The sequence below is a fragment of the Bos mutus genome, chromosome 3 (genome assembly GCF_027580195.1).
Source record: "Bos mutus isolate GX-2022 chromosome 3, NWIPB_WYAK_1.1, whole genome shotgun sequence".
Classification (NCBI taxonomy): domain Eukaryota; kingdom Metazoa; phylum Chordata; class Mammalia; order Artiodactyla; family Bovidae; genus Bos; species Bos mutus.
This window is the reverse complement of record NC_091619.1, coordinates 27,185,593-27,206,686: the sequence shown is the minus strand read 5'-3', so window position 1 is coordinate 27,206,686 and position 21,094 is coordinate 27,185,593. Positions and strand designations below refer to the sequence as shown.

Below are 21,094 nucleotides of genomic sequence, written 5' to 3'. Positions count from 1 at the left end.
ATAAAACCAAAATAAAATACAACTATCTGATAAGCTAAATTATATGAACTGATCACAACAAGGGCTGACAAGGATATGGAGCAACAGGAACTCTCATACACTGCTGGAAGAAGTTTAACTTGGCACAAGTACTTTGGAAAAGCTTGACTTTACTTACTAAAGTTGAAGACATGTTTTCTCTATGACCCAGCAATTCCATTTCCAAATATTTGCCCATAAAACTGTATGCACATATGTACCAAGGGTCATGAACAAGAATATTTATAGCAGCATTATTAATAATAACTCCAAACTGGAAACAACTCAAATGTCCATCAACTGTAGAATGGATGAGAAAACTGCAGTACATTCACACAATGGATTACTATACACAATCAGAATGATCAAACTACTGTTAAACTCACAACATGGGTGAATCTTAAAGATATAATGTTGCTTGAAAGAAGCCAGACTAAGAAAAAAAAAAGAAAAGAAAAATATTGCTGTATGAATCCATTTATATCAAGCTTAAAACCAGGCAAAACTGAACTATATTGTCTAGGGATACATGCCCAGGATGTTAAGTTATAAAGAAAAACAAGAAAATGAGCATCAAAATTCAAGATAATAGTTACCTTTTGCAAGGAGTGGGGTTAGAGAACAGTGATTAGAGGAAAGCATGAGGGGGATTTCCCTGGCAGTCCAGTGGTCAAGATGCCAAGCTCCAAGTGTAGGGGCAGAGGTTTGATCCCTGGTCAGGAACTAAGATCCCACATGCCACACAATATGGCCAAACAATAAATAAGAATAATTAAAAAAAATTTTTAAAACAAGAAAAAGAAGGCATGATGAGGACTTTGTTTCCAGGGCTGTAATGTCTCTATTCTATTCTAATGTTGGTTACCATTAGCATTCACTTTGTGATAATTAACTGAGCTATACATTTTGTTCTATATGTATGTTATATTTGAAAGAATTTAAAAATTAACCCAGAGTAGTTTTTGTGCATGATTTAAAAAAAAAAAAAGACCTATTCTTCAGAATAACACAAGAATTAGCCCATGGTTCAATGCTATAAATAAGATATAACTTCAGATTCATGTGTACTATAGTATTTTTCTCATTTTAATAAGCAGATACAAAAATATGATAGCATAACAATAATAAGTACATATTATCATTAATTAATGACATATCCGTCACTGTTAAAAATCACTTGTTTTCATTTGCCAGTGCTGCAATCTTTTTCACAGGTACTAATTCTCCCATATTACCTCTTCAATGGGTAGGTCCTGGAGCTGTGGTAAGGAGCAAGACAGGATTCCAATAAGGAATGGAGTAGGTGAGCACACAATGTCAATCATAGATGCTGGCAGGACCGGGATGTAGGTATGCTGCCAGGTGAATGGATACAGTGTGGCAACCGCTGCATGACCACATTTTGACAGGGTGCTAGCCAGAGGAGAAAGCAAACTGATATCACATAAACAGCAACATATGGTGAGCATGTCAGATATGACATTACAGCATTACAAACCAGTGATCGCAGATGAACAATTCTGTGATTACTCATTAACATTCTATTTAATTTTTAACTTAATTTTCTGAAAATCTTTAATCTCAATCCAGTTGTTTCCCACAATTTATATTGCTAAAAACTAGTGTATACTCAGAGAATCAATACCAATTTTTAACAAGTTTTAACAAAACACATTTTAAAGGTAAATTAATTGCAATCCTCAAAAGAGACTGGTATAGCTGAACACAATTAGCTTTTGTATTATCCATGTCTCTACAGCATTAAGTAATTGAGATCCTACCTAAACGTTTTTGTTTTTTTTTTAATATGGCCAAATTCTAAAACACTAAGAACAAGTAAAACCCCAGTCTGATGTGACATATCTTACTTATTTCTCACCTTAGGCTGTTGGCGACAAAGATTACCCTCCGCTCCAAAAGGAGAGAGGCACAGACTCGAATGAGATGGCACACGCTCAGGCACTTAAAGAGACACTCAAAATCAACATGTTCCAGCCGTGAGTCCAGTGGTCGGCACAGTTCAATGGACTGCAATGCAAACACTTCAATTAGGGGAGCTGAGGTGGGAAAAGATCCCTAATGACAATACTAATGGACCCTATCACTCTTTTACAGATTAAATTCAAGAGAGAGGGGCTGCTGCAGTTTGTGAAGCAGCCTACACTGATCTCAAGACTTAATACTTTATAGTTTCATGCCATAAATTTCTGGTGAAATCTTTTATCCCACCGGACAACATTTGTCATATTGAAATTGACCTCTTGCAGGTCAACTTATGAGTGGTTCAATCTATGAATGGTAGAGAAACCTCTGGTTCTTGGGGTCTAGGATCAACAATCTCACAGATGAACTGGATGTTTCTCTAGTGCTTCTGCGACTGAAACACACTCTGTGTAATTTATGAAAAGGAGAAAGGTTTCTATCACGTAAGGTCTACCAGCGTAAGGACTGCGTGTTGGCAGCTAGCGAGTCTCCTCAAAATTAACTAACTTACCCCATCTCCAGCCCCAGGGAGGTAGCTCTTCACTGTGATGGTGCGTCCAGGAGCTGGGAAAGGAGCTTCCATGACACTTCGCATGAAGGGGTAAACCAAAGCTGGAGACATTTCTCTTCTTTTCTCTACTTCGTCTAGAATCTACATACACAAAACATATCTTTTTTTTTTTTTAATTAAGGACTCAGTTCAAAAACATAAAAGAATCCTATTAAAGGAACTGAAAAACTGAAATCCTATTAAAGGAACTGCACAAACTTGAAAATAATACGATCACCAGATTTTAAGACAGATAAGCTTCTGCCACCTTTAATAAAAGTTCATTAAAGGCCTCCTTTCTCTTGGAGGTATCTTTAAATCTCTAAGAAAAGTTACAAAAATAGATCAATTTAATTTTAGAAAGGAGCCCCTTTTTATATCACCAAGGAAGGGGCAAAGAAAGTAACACAATAATATCCTGCAGTTTGGTGCTTGGGAGAGACATGAGACAAGATAAACTTCAGGCAAAGTTCCGCTTTAAGCAGCAAGGTTTAGCAAACCCAAGTGAGGATTACAGGGCAACATCATGTGGTTTAGAGATCTAAGTTTAAGCCTTCAAACCTGTAGTTCAAATCTACTAAAGGAAAACCCTTTCTAAAGTAGAATGTTAAAAGTCTATGCCACTTAACATTGCCTAGTGAAGCCATCAGAAACAAAGATGTACTCAGGGCTCAGAAAGGACACCATCTTTCATAGCACCCATTCTCCACTCACCTTTGAAAAAAGGTTGAAGCAGCCTAGGCGACTGACCATGCAGTATACCTCAGGGAGTCGCTTTCCTTTGCCTTCTGGCTAAACAACAACAATAACAACAAAGCAAAAATTAAGTAGCACAAGTCTTTACTAATTTGGACTATTTATACCTCTTAATACTCCTTAGTATAGAGTAGGAACCAAAGGTCTCATTCTCAGGGAACACTGAAAGATGGAAAAATGCTAAAAAAAAAAAAAAAAGATGGTATGATTCATTCCAGCTTAATGAAGGCATCTAAGCAAGAAGAAAGTAACTCAGAGCTCCCTCGACTAGCTCATTGTACTCCATTCCTCAAACATAAGCAGACTGACTTCAGTTACAATGTCAGTGCTTTCATTATCTATTACAGACAAATAAAATAAATCCATACCCTTTCTATTCCAAAACACTCTGTGGCTAACCTCCACCCTGCTCTTACTGTTTAAAGCTAACATAGCTTCTTTGTAATACACAGATCATTAAGTAGCCCCCAGACTCATCTAGAAATTATGCTTCTGAAGTTCCCAGTCTGACTCTATTGTTTCTTGACCAAAGCTGCCTGGAACACAGCTCTGGGACTTACCAAGAGCTTCTTACAGTAACCAAACCACCGGCTCCCATCTTCACCAGTTAAGACAAAGGAGAAGGTTTCACTGAAAAAAATAGTCAATAGTTTGAGATTCAAACAACTACTTATGACATTCCTTGGAACAAGAAATTAAAAATTAGTGTCTAACAGCAGCAATTTTGTGATGTAAGAGGAAGCATCAATATTACATTTATTGCAAGTCATGTTCTTCCTGAGGGAAAATTCTCAAATTCTCAAAGGTCCAGCTCTTGAGAATATCTTACTTTGTACTGGAGTGAGAGAACAGGTATGGGATGAGCTGCTGAAGCCATCACCTCCTTTCACTTTCTTATTTATCCGGTCAGCTATTAATCAAGTCTATTTTCCTTTTGTTGAATGCTCAGTTTAGCCAAACACATAGGTAAGCTAAAAAGGATTTTAATAAGCTATTCTTCCTTTCCAAATTCTTCTACTTAGTTTTGAGAGGTCATATGGAACAGTGATAGGCAAAAGATTATATCCTTAATATATAAAAAATAATAGGAAAATTGATATCTCATTAGAAACATAGGCAAAAGATAAAATGCATAGGTAACTTACAAAATGAAGACCTAGAGAGGCCCAAGAAATAAATTCATTAACAATCAAAAGGAATTCAAATCTGAACAACATTATATACATACATCTATGTACGGACAAGAATAAAGATTGGAAGGGAACATCTCAAAACACAATGATTATCTCTGAGTAAACCAGAATGCCAGTGATTTCTAATTTTTGCTTTTTATTTACTTCTCTGTATTTTCCATATATTTTAGAATGAACACACATAACTCTTGGGGAGAGGGAAAAGCCAACCATGGAGCAGCCAGGTCAATATGAAAGAAGCTGCCTATGTGGTCAGCAGTGCAACTGACAGCACAAAGCATCAGGATTGATGGCTCAGAGATGACAGTGGCGATCAGGCTAAACTGGTTGTGAGAGGCAGCAGCTTAGTCTGGAGGCAACGCAGCGTGGAAGGGCACAGCCAGTTAGGCAACAGCTGAGGCTGTCTTCCAGCAGGTCATCAGCATGTGATATGGTTCACATAATCATGCTTTTCAGCCTAAATACATGACCAGTAATTCCAGTTTTGAAAGAAGCAGTCATCTATTTACAAGCAGGATATGAGATGATGATGTCTTATTAATTGAAAATAGTAATTTCCTCTAGATACTGGGAAGAAATTTCTTATAATTCCTTTCCAATATACTTACACCTTCCAAACTCCAGCCTCCTTTTTGTACAAGTTTGACAGGGGAACATACAATCTGGGCTATAGCTGTTTCTAACAATTTGAGGGAGATACAAGATGCAGACACTGCCATGTTTTATTTTTGTTTTTGAGTTCTTAAGTTCAGTGTTTTTTTCCTTTTATGTCCACTTGGTGGCATTTCTGATTGTATGTAAAGTGGCAAATTGAAGAGACTCTCAAACTTGTTTTCCCGTTAACACTGTACTTTTCTTTTGGGAGCCCCACATAGGAAATGTCCTAATTCTGTTCCTTCCTTCCCTGCCACAGAGTACACATAGCTTCACTACTGGTTCTATCTGTTTTTCGAACATTCTGATTCTACTTTTGCAGTTTCAACAAAAGAAATCAGATAAAGTAGTCTATTTACCTCTTGAGTTCTGAGGTTGGCACCCAGTCCTTTGAATCAGGAAAACAAAATTTAGGGATAACTTTGAGCCTTTCTTCAGTGTCTCTGGATTGCTTAAAGCCATGATCACCCTGAAAAAAATAACACTGGAAGTGACTAATATTCTATGTAAGTGGAGTGCAGAAACAAAAAAACTCAGCCTGCTCTCAGGAAAAGAGGTATCCAATAAGTCGAGGTAGCAACCCACTCCAGTACTCTTGCCTGGAAAATCCCATGGACAGAGGAGCCTGGTGGGCTGCAGTCCATGGGTCGCGAAGAGTCAGATGCAACTGAGAGACTTCACTTTTACTTATCACTTTCATGCACTGGAGAAGGAAATGGCAACCCACTCCAGTGTTCTTGCCTGGAGAACCCCAGGGATGACAGAGTCTGGTGGGCTGCCGTCTATGGGGTCGCACAGAGTTGGACACGACTGAAGCGACCTAGTAGCAGCAGCAGCAGCAATCTCAGAGTGCTTTTGTGCAGTTTAATAAAAGAGGAGGGCCAAGACTGTTAATCACTGAAATTTTCTAAGGAACAGTTTCTAAGTAAAAAGAATTCTGTTTTTATAGAGAGAGGGTACTTGAGGAGATCCTATAATCTGATATGAGAGAAATTATTGAAAACAGTTTCTTATCTAGAGAAAGAATCTTAATTCAAGTATTCACATACTAGTCAGAATATTTTTATGAATCATGAACTATGAAATAAATGAAGATCTATGTTATAACATAGTGATAGCAAAAACCTAGCCAGCTCAAGATACTCTGATCAATAATCCAAGATGTTTTGAAAAGTCAGATGACCGTTACTTAGAAAAAACCATATTTTTAGAATCCACCCCATATATAATCATTTCCCTTAGCATATAATCTTTGTTGCCTAATTATGGGTTTGTGACTTCCTGTAAAATTCTAGCATGGAAGACCCTTTTGTGCAAGTTTGGTATTGTACTTTAGAGAACAGTCTAAATTTAGTTAAATCAAGACATTTAAAAATTAGTACAAAAATAAGCAGATAAGTCTAATTACCATATTGCCTTCATGTAACTAATGTCAGTGACCTACCTTTTAATTTCTAAAACAAAACAGGGTTTTTGATTTTTGCATTCAAAGGCATGCTTCCTCAGGCATGAGGATCTTGGGGATAAATGTGGACATTCACAGGTGCTCAGGGACCCTGGCTCACAATCTGGTGCACAACTGACCCACCAGCTGTGGGGTTTCACCTCGGGCCAGGCACAGGACTCAAACCCTGTGTCCTGACTAGGGTAGGGAAGTTGAGCCGGGGTAACTCCCTTACCATGAGCCCACCACTCCAACCCACAGCAGCTGGGCAAGCCTCAAGGGGCTGTAACTTCCACACAGGCACATGCTCAGTACTTGGACTGGGGGTGATGAAAAGGCTTGCACCTCTAGACCACCCACTGAATAGGAGTAGCAATGCCCAGGGCAGGGCATTAAGACACTGCATTAAGGCATTAAGCAAGACCATGCGTTGCTTAAGACACTGCGGGGTTAATGCTTGCCTGATCCTGACCCTCCCCATGCATGCTGCAGAGGGTGGCAGCAGCCAGTGAGTGAGGCTGGAAAGGCAGAAGCCTGACAGGACCTGGGGAACCAAGAAGTAGGAGTGAGGACACCTAGAGAACCCATTTTGGGGAGGAAGCAGGTGAGACCATGCATGAAGCCAGGCTTTAAGACTCTGGCACACGCCCCACTGTCTCATCAGACCTTACTCCTCGCTTACAAAACACAAATTCAAATATAAATTGAGAGTTGCCTGTGGAGCAGGGCCCTTCTAGGAGACAGAGGCCTTTTGTGACTGCAGTGGTCACATACCCATGAAGTCAGTCCTGCTCCTGCCACTTAGGAATGTGGGCTGAGTGCTGGCGGTCTTTCCAGTTTCTCAGGACAAAGCCGAAATACAGATTTCTATGTGAAATTTGACTTTTAAACAAAAAACTGACGACAAAAACTTTATTATTATTTTATTACTGTATTACAGCAACCCCCCCAAAATATGTCTGTGGGCTTAATAAGCTCAGAGGCCATCACTTTGTAAGCCCTGATGTAATGATCATGTTCTTTATTTTTACAGTCACAAAGTTCAGAGCCACATTTAGGGTCTACTTTGTAAGCTCTGTGAAGGCAGGGACCAAGAATATCTATTTTAGTTGTGTTCTCCACATGTAATCTTGGCAAATAGTAGGTATTTATGAAATACTGATGCAATTAATGAATGAATGTTTTTGTGGAAAAGGTAAAGAAAATAATACTATTAATAATAGTAACCATTTATCACGTGCTTACTATGTGCCAGAAACTGCATTAAGCATGTTATATACATTATCTCATTAAGTCCTCACTAATACGGGATAACATTATATTGTGCTACTATATGCTAGACACTGTTCTAAGTGCCTTATATTAATTATTATATAATGAGCTCATTTAATCCTCACTACATGGGATGGACACTGTTATGATTACCCCTTCTTCACCAATGAAGAAAACAAGACGCAGACCAGTTTAACTGCTCTAAGTCACGGAGTTAATAAGTGGCAATTGCAGACAGTTGGCTCACAGTCCGTGCTCTGAACTGCTACCTTACTCTGCCACATTTATCATTTCCCTCATTAAAAACGGGGCTTCCCTGGTAGCTTAGAGGGTAAAGAATCTGCCTGCAATGCAGGAGACCTGAGTTCAATCCCTGGGTCGGGAAGATCCCCTGGAGGAGGGCAAGGCAACCCACTTCAGTATTCTTGCCTGGAGAATTCCATGGACAAAGGAGCCTGGTGGGCTACAATCCGTGGGGTCAGAGTCACACATGACTGAGCAACTTTCACTCACTCACTCACTCTCATTAAGGAGGAGAAAATTGAGGCTTTGTAACTTGCTAAAGGTCACTTAGTAAGTAGTAGAGCAAAAAATAAAAACCCAACTTGAATAATGAGTTTTATTCCCCCTTGGTTGCAGCTCACGCCTGACACAAGATATCATCAGATCCATGTCCTACAAGAAGTATAGAGTTAGTAAAAGCTGATGGAGACAACAGTAAACAAGAGGAGAGGGATAAATACACAGAGACACAGGAATGCCATCCATTCCTAGATGCCTCATGGTCTCTGTGCACCTACCTTGCTAGGGAATTGTTGTATGACCTGGGGAACGTAGCTTGCTTCTGATGGCTTCTTCTGTAGAGACACCACCACAAAAAGTTCAAAGAGCTGCTGCTCCTGTAATTCAATCAGATCCCGCTCTAAAGTCTGGTAGTGCGGATTCCTCTTGGAAGACTGCTGCAGTTGTGCTACGCGCTTGTGGCGACCTGCGATGAGATCATGGAGCACTGTCTTCCTTTGTAGCCCTATCTTCCCTCTAGCACCCAGAGGTCACGACCCATGCGGGGCTAACCTGCATTCAGTCATTGTTAATGAATGTTGACTAATGAACGTCTGCACCCAGACGTGCTTGTTAGGGCTATGACACACGTGGAGGACAAGTGCAGATTCTCACAGGTACCTGGGGGCTCTGCAGTGGGACTGATGTTCTGTGTCCCAACTGATACCTAGGCATGTCCCAACACACACTCTGTGTTATCCCATCTTTCATGGCATGACACCAGTAAAAGCACTGGCCAGACCACAGATGCCACTGCTGAGACCATGAAATCATAGGTGGGGGAAAAGATCTGATAAAATAATTGAGTCCTATAGAAGGTAAGTATATAAAGAGACAATTTTTATAAAATTAAAACAAAACTATCCTCACATGAAACAAACTGTTGTTTTCCCTTCTCTCTTTGGCATGTATTATGAATGATGGACATATACTTATATCAATAAATGGTGCTAAACACAAGAGGAAAAGATACTCATCAGCAGATTGTTTCTCAAAAGAAACAATTTATAGAAGCATACTATTTATACAGTGTGAGCAATCCCACTCAAAAGTGGATAACATTTATCCTTTATTTTCATCACTCTAAATTCTGGATAATTTGGGATAGTCTCCACTAGGGGGGACGCAGTACTTGCAGAAGAAATAATCTAAGCATCCCAGAGATTTGCTTATTTGTCATTCTAAGCCAATGACTGAAAGACTCACCCTCTAATTGTTTTGCTTTTCTTTCGAGATGTGATGCATTCTGCCCCAAAGAAGTTATGATGTGGATCAAAATATTAAGAACACTTAAAAAAGTGCTCTAGGCAAGACTTCTTACTCCAAAGGGCTTAGCTCATATCAAGAAAATTTTAGGGCCTGATTCTCAGTAGCGACAGCACTAAGTTAGTCATCTTTACACATCCAAGTTGAACTTGATGATGACTTAGGTTTCACCTTAAATCAGGCTACTGAATCAAACACCTGAAGCAACTGAGGCTACTGGTAGGAGCACATGATTATTAATCATAAAGTCAGAGTATCAGACTTAGAACTGCCCTGTTCTTGGCTTTGACAATTCACGTCTCCTACTTTTTCCATGCCTCAGTTAAACAGAAACGAAATAATTTGCTGTGAAAATCCATTAGATGCAGGATACAGAGCCTTTGAGTACTCGAACAAGTAACACCAAAAATGCATGGCGTAGTTTATACTCTAACAGAAAGTAAATGGCACAGTAATTTAGAATATAAATGCCTATGAATAAGAAACAGATCAGTGTTGCCTATCTCAATGTCAGAGGCAGCTAAGACACTTAATGAATTACACTTGAGTGACTATGAAAAAATCAGATATTTTTGTCTCAGAGGATGACTCACATGCTCTGTTTTGGTTGCTGGGAAATGGCTGCATATGTGTCTGAACACGCAGCTCTGCCGCTCCCCTCAGAACATTCCATCTTAAGAACTATATAGGTTTGCCTCACACCACCATGGGAGGTTTTTTTAAACTTTTTATTTTGTATTGGGGGATAGCTGATTAATGTTATGATAGTTAACAGCAAAGGGACTCAGCCATATACATGTATCCATTCTCAATTATGGGAGATTTTTAATGCTGTCACAACATCTGACAGTGTATTGTTTAGTTCCCTAAATCTCAACAGGATCTTATAATGAAGAAATCACCGACAAAGTGAAACTTGGTGTAGAAAATATGCTTCATCACAAAGGTAGGTGCGACTCCACCTATAACCAGGATCATCACGCGAAAGGGAGCAGCCCCACTGACTCACTCACTCTTTGGTAGATACTCGGCATCACTTTCGTACCCACCGGGTTCACCTGAAAAGAAAGAATTTCCATTTGTATTGTCCAACAACAGCAGGAGGAACACGAGGAAGAGAATAATGGAAAAGTTCCATAGACCTGGGGATTTAAGAGCAAGGAATAATAAGGAGGCTGAAACTTTCTCCAAACCACTTAGCTGTATCAAGGCTCAGAGAAGAAACTACTCCATTCCACCTTCTTCCCACACCCACTTCCCTCCTTAATTCCCCTCACCCCTAAATCTAGACTTTAACAGCAGTCCAAACTAGCTGCAGGAAGTCTTGGTTAGAGTAGACTGTATTTCTACATTCATAGAATGTAGACATATTTGTCTTTTGATTGCTAAATAAGGTATCACAGGTAGAAGCATCAACCTGGCTAATCAGAAGTCTCAACGTGGAACAAACTATGAGTTTAGATTAACATGAAAATGTGAAGTTAAGAAAGATTACCAAATGAGTTTATGAAGTAACATTCTACCTCTTTTAAGATGCTTCTAAGCCACCTCGAAGGCCAAACTGAACTGAACTTTACTCTGAATTCTTACAGTACTCAGATGGCTTTGAACTGCTCTTATTTTCCACAATTGGATTTTAAGTATTTTGGGGCTAAGGGGCTTTGCTTTCAGAAGGGAATATTCTGTACAATACTAGGTGTATTGTCAATTTATAAAACAACAACAACAAAGCAACCAAAAGATAAAACATTGTAAACAAGTGAATGAAAAATTTCTAAATTAAATCTAAAAAGTTAAAGCAAAATTTTAAAATGTAAAGAAAGGGAAAAAGTTTTAAGTATCAGGAAAAACGAGGACTAGGAGTCGTAAATGAAAAATGTATGTAAGTCTGTACAAAAATGTAAAATTTCTAATCTAACAAAAAATCATTAGTAAATTCAAAAGGCGAATAACCTGAGAAAATATTTGTAGTATACATTGTAGACACCAGGCTGTCTTCTTAATATTCAAATAGCTGTCATAAATGAATATGGAAAAACAGCACAACAAAAGATGAATAAAGGGTAGGAATAGGCAATTTATAGAAAAAGACTGATAAATCTTGATAAACATAACTGTCCAAATTCATAATTAAAGAAATGTAAACTAAGACAATAAGTACGATGTACTTTTCAACCATGACACTGGTAAAAAATAAAAATCTCTAATAAAACACAGTATTAACTAAGATAATGAGGAAAATATCATTTTCAAAAGTTGTTCATAGAAATGTAAGCTGTTACAATCTATTTATGAGACAATTCGGTTAGCAGTTATAAAAATATTAATTTATGTGTTCTTTAAAGTATGTGTGCTTTGATTAAGTCCACTGCTAAGAACTCATTCTATAGATATATTCTAACCAATACACAAAATTATATATAAGTAAAAAGTGTACATCACAGCATTGTTTGAAGAGAAAAAAACCTATATCTCTTTATAAACCTTAATTATCCACAGATTAAATAAAACGTTAGAAACAGCTAAATACATTCTTTTACATTTATACAAAAAAATGCAGTACAGAAATGTGGATCTCTGTGTCTTGATACTGAAAGAGCTCCAAAGTATATTAATTATACTTTTTTTAAAAAAAAGGCAAGACACAGTATAAAGCTATTTGGGGAAAAAAAACATTTGCATGTACATAAAATTTTCTGGGAGTAGTAGCAGGAAGTTCTGGAAACATTGGCTTTCCATTTTATCTTATTCTATATTACTGTAATGTCTTGCTGTGTTCATTTTAGTTTTGTAATAAGGAAGAAGAGAAGATAAAAAAATGCTGTCTCTCCATAAGACACGCGTGAAAAGTACACAAGAAATGTTACAGAAAAGGTAGCTATCTAAATATTGTGTACTATCTAGGTTTTATAACTTCAAACTAACTACAATGGCACAAAGTATACTGGGGCTCTATCCTATTGATCAATAAGTAAGAATAAACACTGTGAGCTATTGAACCCTATCTATATTCTTGGCACCAGGCACCTCTTGGGAGCCTGTGAGGTGTCTGGGAAAAAAAGAAAAGAAAGGAAGGAGAAAATGGGAAGGGAGGAAAGGTAATTTATCTGGCAAAGACCTTACAAAAGATCATTTATATGGCTTTAACATATCCACCTCTGGGTTTTGATGACCTGCATTCCAAGACATGGAATGAAGGTTAAGGGGTTTATAAGCTAATATTGAAAATCCGTAAGGATCAAAAAGTACTATGTTGTCCCTTTTTGATAAGTGACTTCAACACACAAAACTGTACTTTTGAAGAAGGGCAGTAAATCATTTTGTGATACTTGAGAACTGAGAGTTAGGAAATGTTTAGGTTGGAATAGATTCACTAAAACCTAGCATGTATTGGCAGAGTAGGTAAATAAAATTATCTGGTTCTATGAGGCATTGTTGATACACAGACAAAAGCTTACGGAGGAAAACAAAAACCTGAGAACTGTGACTACTGAGCCAGGAGTCCTCAAGCATGAGAGAAATTTCTCCTGTCCACTGAAGAAGCTGGCCAGAGACTGGGTAAATGCACATTTCCTTTGAGCCATGCAAAAGAAAATAAACTTGTAGGGACTCCTCCTTTCGTGTGTATATGTTACAAGTTGGCAGTTTATGCTGTTGATTTTTTGTTCTTTTCAATAAATACAGTGAAAAAAAGGATTTGACTCTTCAAAAACTTTTCTTAAAGTCAAATTTACTAAAATCTTTCTAATCTATAAAGCATACAAATAAAATAACAGATCAGTGATAATGTACCTAGAGTAGCATATCTGGTGAATATACTTATCGACTTATCTTAGAAAAGATTATCTTATTATATTATATTTGATATTATACAATAAGTTGATATTATATTTATTATATTTGACATATATTATATTTGATATATTATATTTGATATAAATATATTTGATATTATATAATAAGTTGATATTATACTTATCAACTTATCTTAGAAAAAGATTATCAATTTTCCCAGATTAATAGCAGTTAATCTGGGGCTGCTGTTAATCTGGGAAAATTGATAATCTTTTCTAAGAATTTGTCCTGGTTCCAGTGTCTTGATATTTCATATAATTTGCAATTTTAATTTATTTCCTAATCTATAAAATAATAATATTTGCTACATACAGTTATTTAGAAAAGACAATCATAATGTATCTGAAAGGATCCAGCAGAATATCTGGCATTACTTTTCATCTTCTGTATCTCTTTTTGAATTATACAAATAAAAAGCATTTGACTACATGTTTACTGGATGTATGAAAACATCTAGAGAGGAGATAGTCAAACTGCCAAAAATCAAGACTTATGAGAAAAACTGAGTAATTGTTGGTGATAAAGAAGAATAAGACTTTGTGGTGTCATGTTCCTTGATTCAAATCGATGCTTCCTCTTCTCACTCAGCTTCTTACTCTGTAAAATTAGGATAGTCCCTCACCTCCCAGTGTGGTCATATGTTATACACTAGATAAAGTACATAAAGAAACTATTACTTCATTCAATTTAGTAGCTATTATTATTAACAATAATCAGAAGTATTTCTTCTATAAAGACTAAAATGTTTTAATAATTGCTTCTGAAAATATGAAAATTCACATTTTAAATGGTGACAGGATGATTTTAATCATCACAAAGAAGAAAGAGCTTTGAATTGTTGAATGCAGAAGTTTATTTTCACGTAGTTCAATCATAGAATGAGGAATAGATTTTTAATGGAAATTAAGAAATTTCTGTCTTTGGAAGTCTTTGCAAAAATATGAAACATTCTTCTCTGGTATGATTTGGCTGTTGTTTCTCACTTATGAATCTCATATATAAAAATTGCTAACTTCTACACATTCTGTGCCAGACAAGCAAGTTTGTTGTAAAGAAAAGTCTAATAGTTCATCATGAGTGCTGAAAGGTTCTCAGTCAAGACAATCTAAGTTTTATCTAGGCATCTGAAGGACAAAACTACTGAACTTATTGGATGACTGTAGGTTGAATACCACATACCTTCAGTATATATATACTTAATATTTTCATTTCTCCACTGAATGAGTCTACACTGACAAAAGACTATAAATCAAAGGACTACAAAATAAGGATGAAATCTGTCTATGAAAAATCATTCTCATTGGTTTATAACTATTTTTAAATTTATTTACTTATTCATCCAGTAGCTATTACTTGGCCGAGTCAGACATGACTTAGTGAGTGAACATCAACAACCAGAACTAAATAAAAGGGATTTGAGGAAGAACAAGAAATAATCCTAAATTTAGGCTAAAGAAGTTTTATGTTTAAGTGGGAGAGACAGGAAAGTAAACCAAAAATTATAATTCACATCAACCATTAAATTATATAATGATCTGCCTAACATATGCAATAGCTATGAACAGCTGTAACAATTCTTACCTTTAGAGGGAGGTGCATCTTTTCCAGTGTAAGGGTGTAACTTTACCTTTTTCTTCCCTCTCTTAGACTCAAATATATCATCTATTTTTAATACAAACTGAAAAAAAGACCAGAAAAGTACAAGTTAAAACAAACACCAACAAGTTTTGTGGCTTGATAATATTAACTTATTAGTGATTCTCATTCAGAGAAAGATCCATTTTAAAAATAAAGCCTTTACATTTTTCAATTTTGAATCTAAAATTATCTTTAGTAAGATGATATGCTATTCTAATACAAAATCCATTTAATATGGGTAAGATAAGTGGGAAAGGATATTTCCTTTCTAGAGGAATTCAGCACAGGCTCCTAGAGAGATAGCTTGTCATTCCATGTCACAACATGCAGGAAATCTGGCTACCGCACTCTCTGTATTGACCAAGCCTCACCAATGGGCTCAAGTTTTTGCATGCCCAGAGTAAGAAGTGAGACATTTATTCATTTGGAAGGCAGGGTGAGGAGCAGTTATTTTTGCTCCCATGAACTTTTGCAAAAAGAGGATAATCACACTTAGAAAGTTTTAGTCAAAAGAAATACTCTTTTTACTACCAGGAACACTAATATCACAATTTATTTAGAAACATGTCATAAAAGTAGGAGATTCTCAAATAGGCCTAAATACAAAAACCATGTTCCATTTAACATGCATTATTCATTACAATTCTTGCTTTGCTTCTGGGAAGTATATTTAAAAGAGAGCAAGAGAGAGATACAGACTGGACTGGGCTTAAAAAGGAGGAAAGATCAACAGCTACTTTTAAAAGGAGAAACTGATTAGGTTTTCTACGGATATTTTTCTTTTTTCTTAAAATTCCAAGTTATTTCTTAACTATTAATCTTGATTTAACATATTTAGTGCCCAGAATTAACAACTGTTAGGAGCATTATATTACTGTAAGATGATAACCAACAAAGTTGTTTGAGAAAAATGCTCTTTTTTCCTTTGTCCTTGTCTCTCTAGCAATCCTGGCAATCCATAAGCAGTGAGTCAGTCCACTGCAAGAAAAATAACATGTGAGAAACATGTGTTTTAAATACACAGATTATTCCCACATTTTTGGATGAGTTTATTCTTTTAAAGATTTTTCTTTAATGATATTTGTAGCTGTAATTCAAATGAAAAGTCACCCATATTCTTAACCCATTATAAACAAATATGAGGATCCAGACATACAAAGTTATTGTTAGGGGTTATAGGAAAGATGTTTGAGAGTAAACATGTATTTTGGGTACACAAGGACCAAAAATAGTAAAAATATTCATGTACATTTGAGAAGTATACTCAAAAGTACACTGAAATGTTATAAAGGAAAGGGAACTATCTATTCCAGAAATATGAGCTAAAGTAATAAAATTAAAATTTTGATTGTGAGCTAGAAAGAGGAGCCTATAATTACCTTCTAGCTATAGAAAATACTATAGAATATTTTTCCTAAAAATGATGGAAACCATATTGCTATGTACACACTAGAGACAAACAACATAAAACATTAGGAAATCTACTCTAGCAAACAATCCTACACAGATTTCCACAGCAGAGAAAGAAAGGAAGGGTGGGGAAGAAGCATATGGACTAGATCAGTTATTTTCAAACTATGAAACCAGTTTCCCTTCCAGGGAGAGCTCTAGTCATCAAAGAGGAAATAAGCAAAAACTGCTTTCCTCATGGAATGTAGCTCCCAAAGATAGTCCAAAACCAAAATTTGTATTGCAAATGGAATATCCTACAGGGGTTTAATCCAACGAGGCTTACAAACAGAAATGCTAACAGTTTGTTCCTGCCTGACAATCAAGAATTCCCAAAACCATTCTGTCTTCCTTACTTCTCAAAAAAACCTTTGGGAAAATATTAGAACAGGAAAAGTTGAATCATCTCACCTATAATCAGAAAGAGAGCAAGCTTTGAGTGCTCAAGGGATCCACAGTACATAAACACTGAGGGATGAAATCAAAAGCACTGCAAATTTCCTCAGGGCTCATCGAACTCCACAATCCACAATTTCTAAATACTTGCTAATGTTATTCCAAGAACCATATCTTAATATAATCCCTTATGTGTCTGTGTTCTAGCTCCTGTGAACACAGGATCTGTTTTGTTGTGCCAGCATGATTTATCAAAGAGAACTATGCAGAATGCCTGGCAATTTTTTTTTTTTTTTTGGAAGTACAGCTGATTTACAATGTTGTGGGCTTCCCTGGTAGCTCAGCTGGTAAAGAATCCGCCTGCAATGCAGGAGACCTGGGTTAAATCCCTGGGTTGGGAAGATCCCCTGAAGAAGGGAACGGATACCCACTCCAGTATTCTGGCTTGGAGAATTCCGTGGACTGTATAGCCCATGGGGTCGCAAAGAGTCAGACAGGACTGAGCGACTTTCACTTTCATAGCTGATTTACAATATTGTGTTGCTGTTGCTAAGTTACTTCAGTCGTGTCCGACTCTGTGCAACCCCATACACGGCAGCCCATCAGGCTCCCCCGTCCCTGGGATTCTCCAGGCAAGAACACTGGAGTGGGTTGCCATTTCCTTCTCCAGTGCATGAAAGTGAAAAGTGAAAGTGAAGTCGCTCAGTCGACTTCATATTGTGTTAGTTCCTAGTGAATAATAAAGTGATTCAGTTATACATCATATATACATTGTTGTTGTTGCTTAGTCATTAAGCCCTGTTGACTTTTTGTGATCCCATGGACTGTAGCCCATCAGGCTCCTCTGTCCACAGGATTCTCCAGGCAAGAATACTGGAGTGGGTTGCCATTTGCTCCTCCAGGGGATCATCCTGACCCAGGGATCAAACCCACGTCTCCTGCATTGGCAGGTAGATTCTTTATCACTGAGCCACCTGGGAAGCCCTATATATTATGTATATCCTGGCAATTCATTATTTATTTATTTATTTATTTATTTTTTCTGGCAATTCTTTAAACCTCTGATTTTTAAGTAGTCCTCACCATACACGGAGAATAAACACCTGAAATTTTTTTTTCCCAGAGAGATCAGTTTAATATTTTTTAAAAAACTCTGTGTCTTTAACACTTCACATGTTAAAGAGGGAAGGGCAGGAAATGGATCAGAAGAATTAAAGTAACTGTGGAAAAAGTATTTCCCAAGGAACCAATCAGCAGTTACTAAACCAAGAAACAGCTATCACTTTTGTTTAAAGTTAAAATCAGATACAAAAATCATGGGCTAAATGAATACATACAACTGAGATGGGGTTAAGAGAATAAATACTATTTAAAAGATTTCATTTCTTCATTTCAGCATCAGTTCATTTGCTCAGTCATGTCCGACTCTTTGCGACCCCATGAATTGCAGCACGCGAGGCCTCCCTGTCCATTACCAACTCCCGGAGTTCACTCAAACTCACGTCCATCGAGTCAGTGATGCCATCTAGCCATCTCATCCTCTGTCGTCCCCTTCTCCTCCTGCCCCCAATCCCTCCCAGCATCAGAGTCTTTTCCAATGAGTCAACTCTTCTCATGAGGTGGCCAAAGTACTCGAATTTCAGCTTTAGCATCATTCCTTCCAAAGAACACCCAGGACTGATCTCCTTTAGAATGGACTGGTTGGATCTCCTTGCAATCCAAGATAGTAATTCTGAAAACATTCTGAATTACAGAAGAACAGAGTAACATAAAGAGTTTTTAAATATTATCATGTCTCTTAAAAATATTATGTATTACAAATAACCCAACTTTCTTCATTTTGGTTCAATGGCTCTCATCAAGATGATTTACACACTTACTTCCTTTTCTCCTTTGAGAGAGAAGTCATTTTTTCAGTATAATTGGCAAAAATTTATATTTCTAAGAGTAAAATTTCTTTTTTCCTTCCTCTGAATGGAAATTTTTGGCATATACTTTGTCATTACTGAAAATTTATAAACTCAGGCACAAAGCTGAGTTAACTTTGGCTATTACACAAATGACTGAGAATCACTGAAGCCAGCCTAATAGAAGGCTCTTTTACATGAGATTCTAGTGCTTCCTTCACATGGGCAGCTGATTTTAATGAGAACTAAGGTAACTGGAACGGAGAAGGCAATGGCACTCCAGTACTCTTCTCTGAAGAATCCCAGGGATGGGGGAGCCTGGTGGGCTGCCGTCTATGGAGTCGCACAGAGTCGGACACGACCGAAGTGACTTAGCAGCAGCAGTAGCAAGGTAACTGGAAAAGGTCAGTTTTCATTCCAATCCCAAAGAAAGGCAGTGCCAAAGAATGTTCAAACTACCATACAATTGTATTCATTTCACAAGCTAGCAAGGTTACGCTCAAAATCCTTGAAGGTAGGCTTCAGCAGTACATGACCTGAGAACTTCTAGATATACAAGCTGGGTTTCAAAGAAGCAGAGGAATGAACCAGAAATCAAATAGTCAACATTCATTGGATCATGGAGAAAGCAAGGGAGTTCTAGAAAAATGTATACTTCTGCTTCATTGACTACACGAAAGCCTTTGACTGTGTGGATCACAACAAACTGTGGAAAATTCTTCAAGAGATGGAAATACCAGACCACCTTATCTGTCTCCTGAGAAACCTGTATGCAGGTCAAGAAGCAACAGTTAGAACCTCATATGGAACAACTGGTTCAAAATTGGGAAAGTACAACAAGGCTGTAAACTGTCACCCTGCTTATTTAACTTATATGCAGAGTGCTGTGTGCTGTGCTTGGTTGCTCAGTTGTGTCCGACTCTTTGCGACCCTATGGACTGTAGCCCACCAGGCTCCTCTGTCTATGGGGATTCTCCAGGCAAGAATACTGGAGTGGGTTTCTATGCCCTCCTTCAGGGGATCTTCCCAACCCAGGGATTGAACCCAGGTCTCCTGCATTGCAGATGGATTCTTTACCATTTGAGCCACCAAGGAAGCCCAAGAATACTGGAGTGGGTAGCCTATCCCTTCTCCAGGGGATTTGCCCAACCCAGGAATCGAACTGGGGTCACTGCATTCCAAGTGGATTCTTTACCAGCTGAGTTGCTAGGGAAGCCTACACGCAGAGTACATCATGTGAAATACTGGGCTGAATGAATAACAAGCTGGAATCAAGTTTGCTGGGAGAAATATCAACAACCCCAGATATGCAGATGATACCACTCTAATGGCAAAAAGTGAAGAGGAACTAAAAAGCCTCATGATGAGGGTGAAAGAACAGAGTGAAAAAGCTGGTTTAAAACTCAACATTTAAAAAATAAGAACATGGCATCCGTTCCATCACTTCATAGCAAATAGAAGAGGGAAAAGTGGAAGCAGTGACAGATTTTATTTTCTTGGGCCTCAAAATCATTGCAGAAGGTGACTGCAGCCACGAAATTCAAAGGCGCTTGCTCCTCAGAGGATAAGCTATGACAAACCTAGACAGTGTATTAAAAAGCAGAAACACCACTTTGCTCACAGAGATCCATATAGTCAAAGCTGTGGCTGTTTCAGTAGTCATGTATGGATGTGAGTGTTGGACCATAAAGAAGCTGAGCGACAAAGAATTGATGCTTTCAAACTGTGGTGCTGGAGAAGACTCTTCAGAGTCCCTTGGACAGCAAGGAGATCCAACCAGTCAATCCTAAAGGAAATCAGTCCTGAATATTCTTTGGAAGGACTGATGCTGAAGCTGAAGCTCCACACATTGGCCACCTGATGTGAAGAGCTGCCTCACTGGAAAAGACCCCAAAGCTGGGAAGGATTGAAAGCAAAAGGAGCAGGGGGCACAGGGGATGAGATGGTTAGATGGCATCACTGACTCAATGGACATGAATCTGAGCAAACTCCAGGAGACAGTGGAGGACAGAGGAGCCCAGCATGCTATAGTCCATGGGGTCACAGAGTCAGAGATGACTGAGCGACTAAACAACAACAAAGATAACCAAAATGAAGCCCTCTAAGGGCTTCCCTGGGGGCTCATATGGTAAAGAGTCTGCCTGAAATGCAG

General features: G+C 37.8%; 1 protein-coding gene across 2 annotated transcripts in view; it reads right to left on the bottom strand.

Moving 5' to 3' along the window:
* DENND2C (DENN domain containing 2C) overlaps positions 1-21,094 on the bottom strand; it is a 93,524-nt gene that overhangs the window by 16,275 nt on the left and 56,155 nt on the right. For both annotated transcript variants that reach the window (XM_005887110.3, XM_070367446.1), the window contains exons 6-14: positions 15,134-15,230; positions 10,711-10,755; positions 8,671-8,858; positions 5,514-5,623; positions 3,868-3,937; positions 3,266-3,343; positions 2,513-2,653; positions 1,898-2,046; positions 1,254-1,431 (exon numbers count right to left, since the gene is read on the bottom strand). In XM_005887110.3, coding sequence (XP_005887172.3) covers positions 1,254-1,431; positions 1,898-2,046; positions 2,513-2,653; positions 3,266-3,343; positions 3,868-3,937; positions 5,514-5,623; positions 8,671-8,858; positions 10,711-10,755; positions 15,134-15,230 — 1,056 coding nt within the window. The remainder of the gene's footprint in view (positions 1-1,253; positions 1,432-1,897; positions 2,047-2,512; positions 2,654-3,265; positions 3,344-3,867; positions 3,938-5,513; positions 5,624-8,670; positions 8,859-10,710; positions 10,756-15,133; positions 15,231-21,094) is intronic.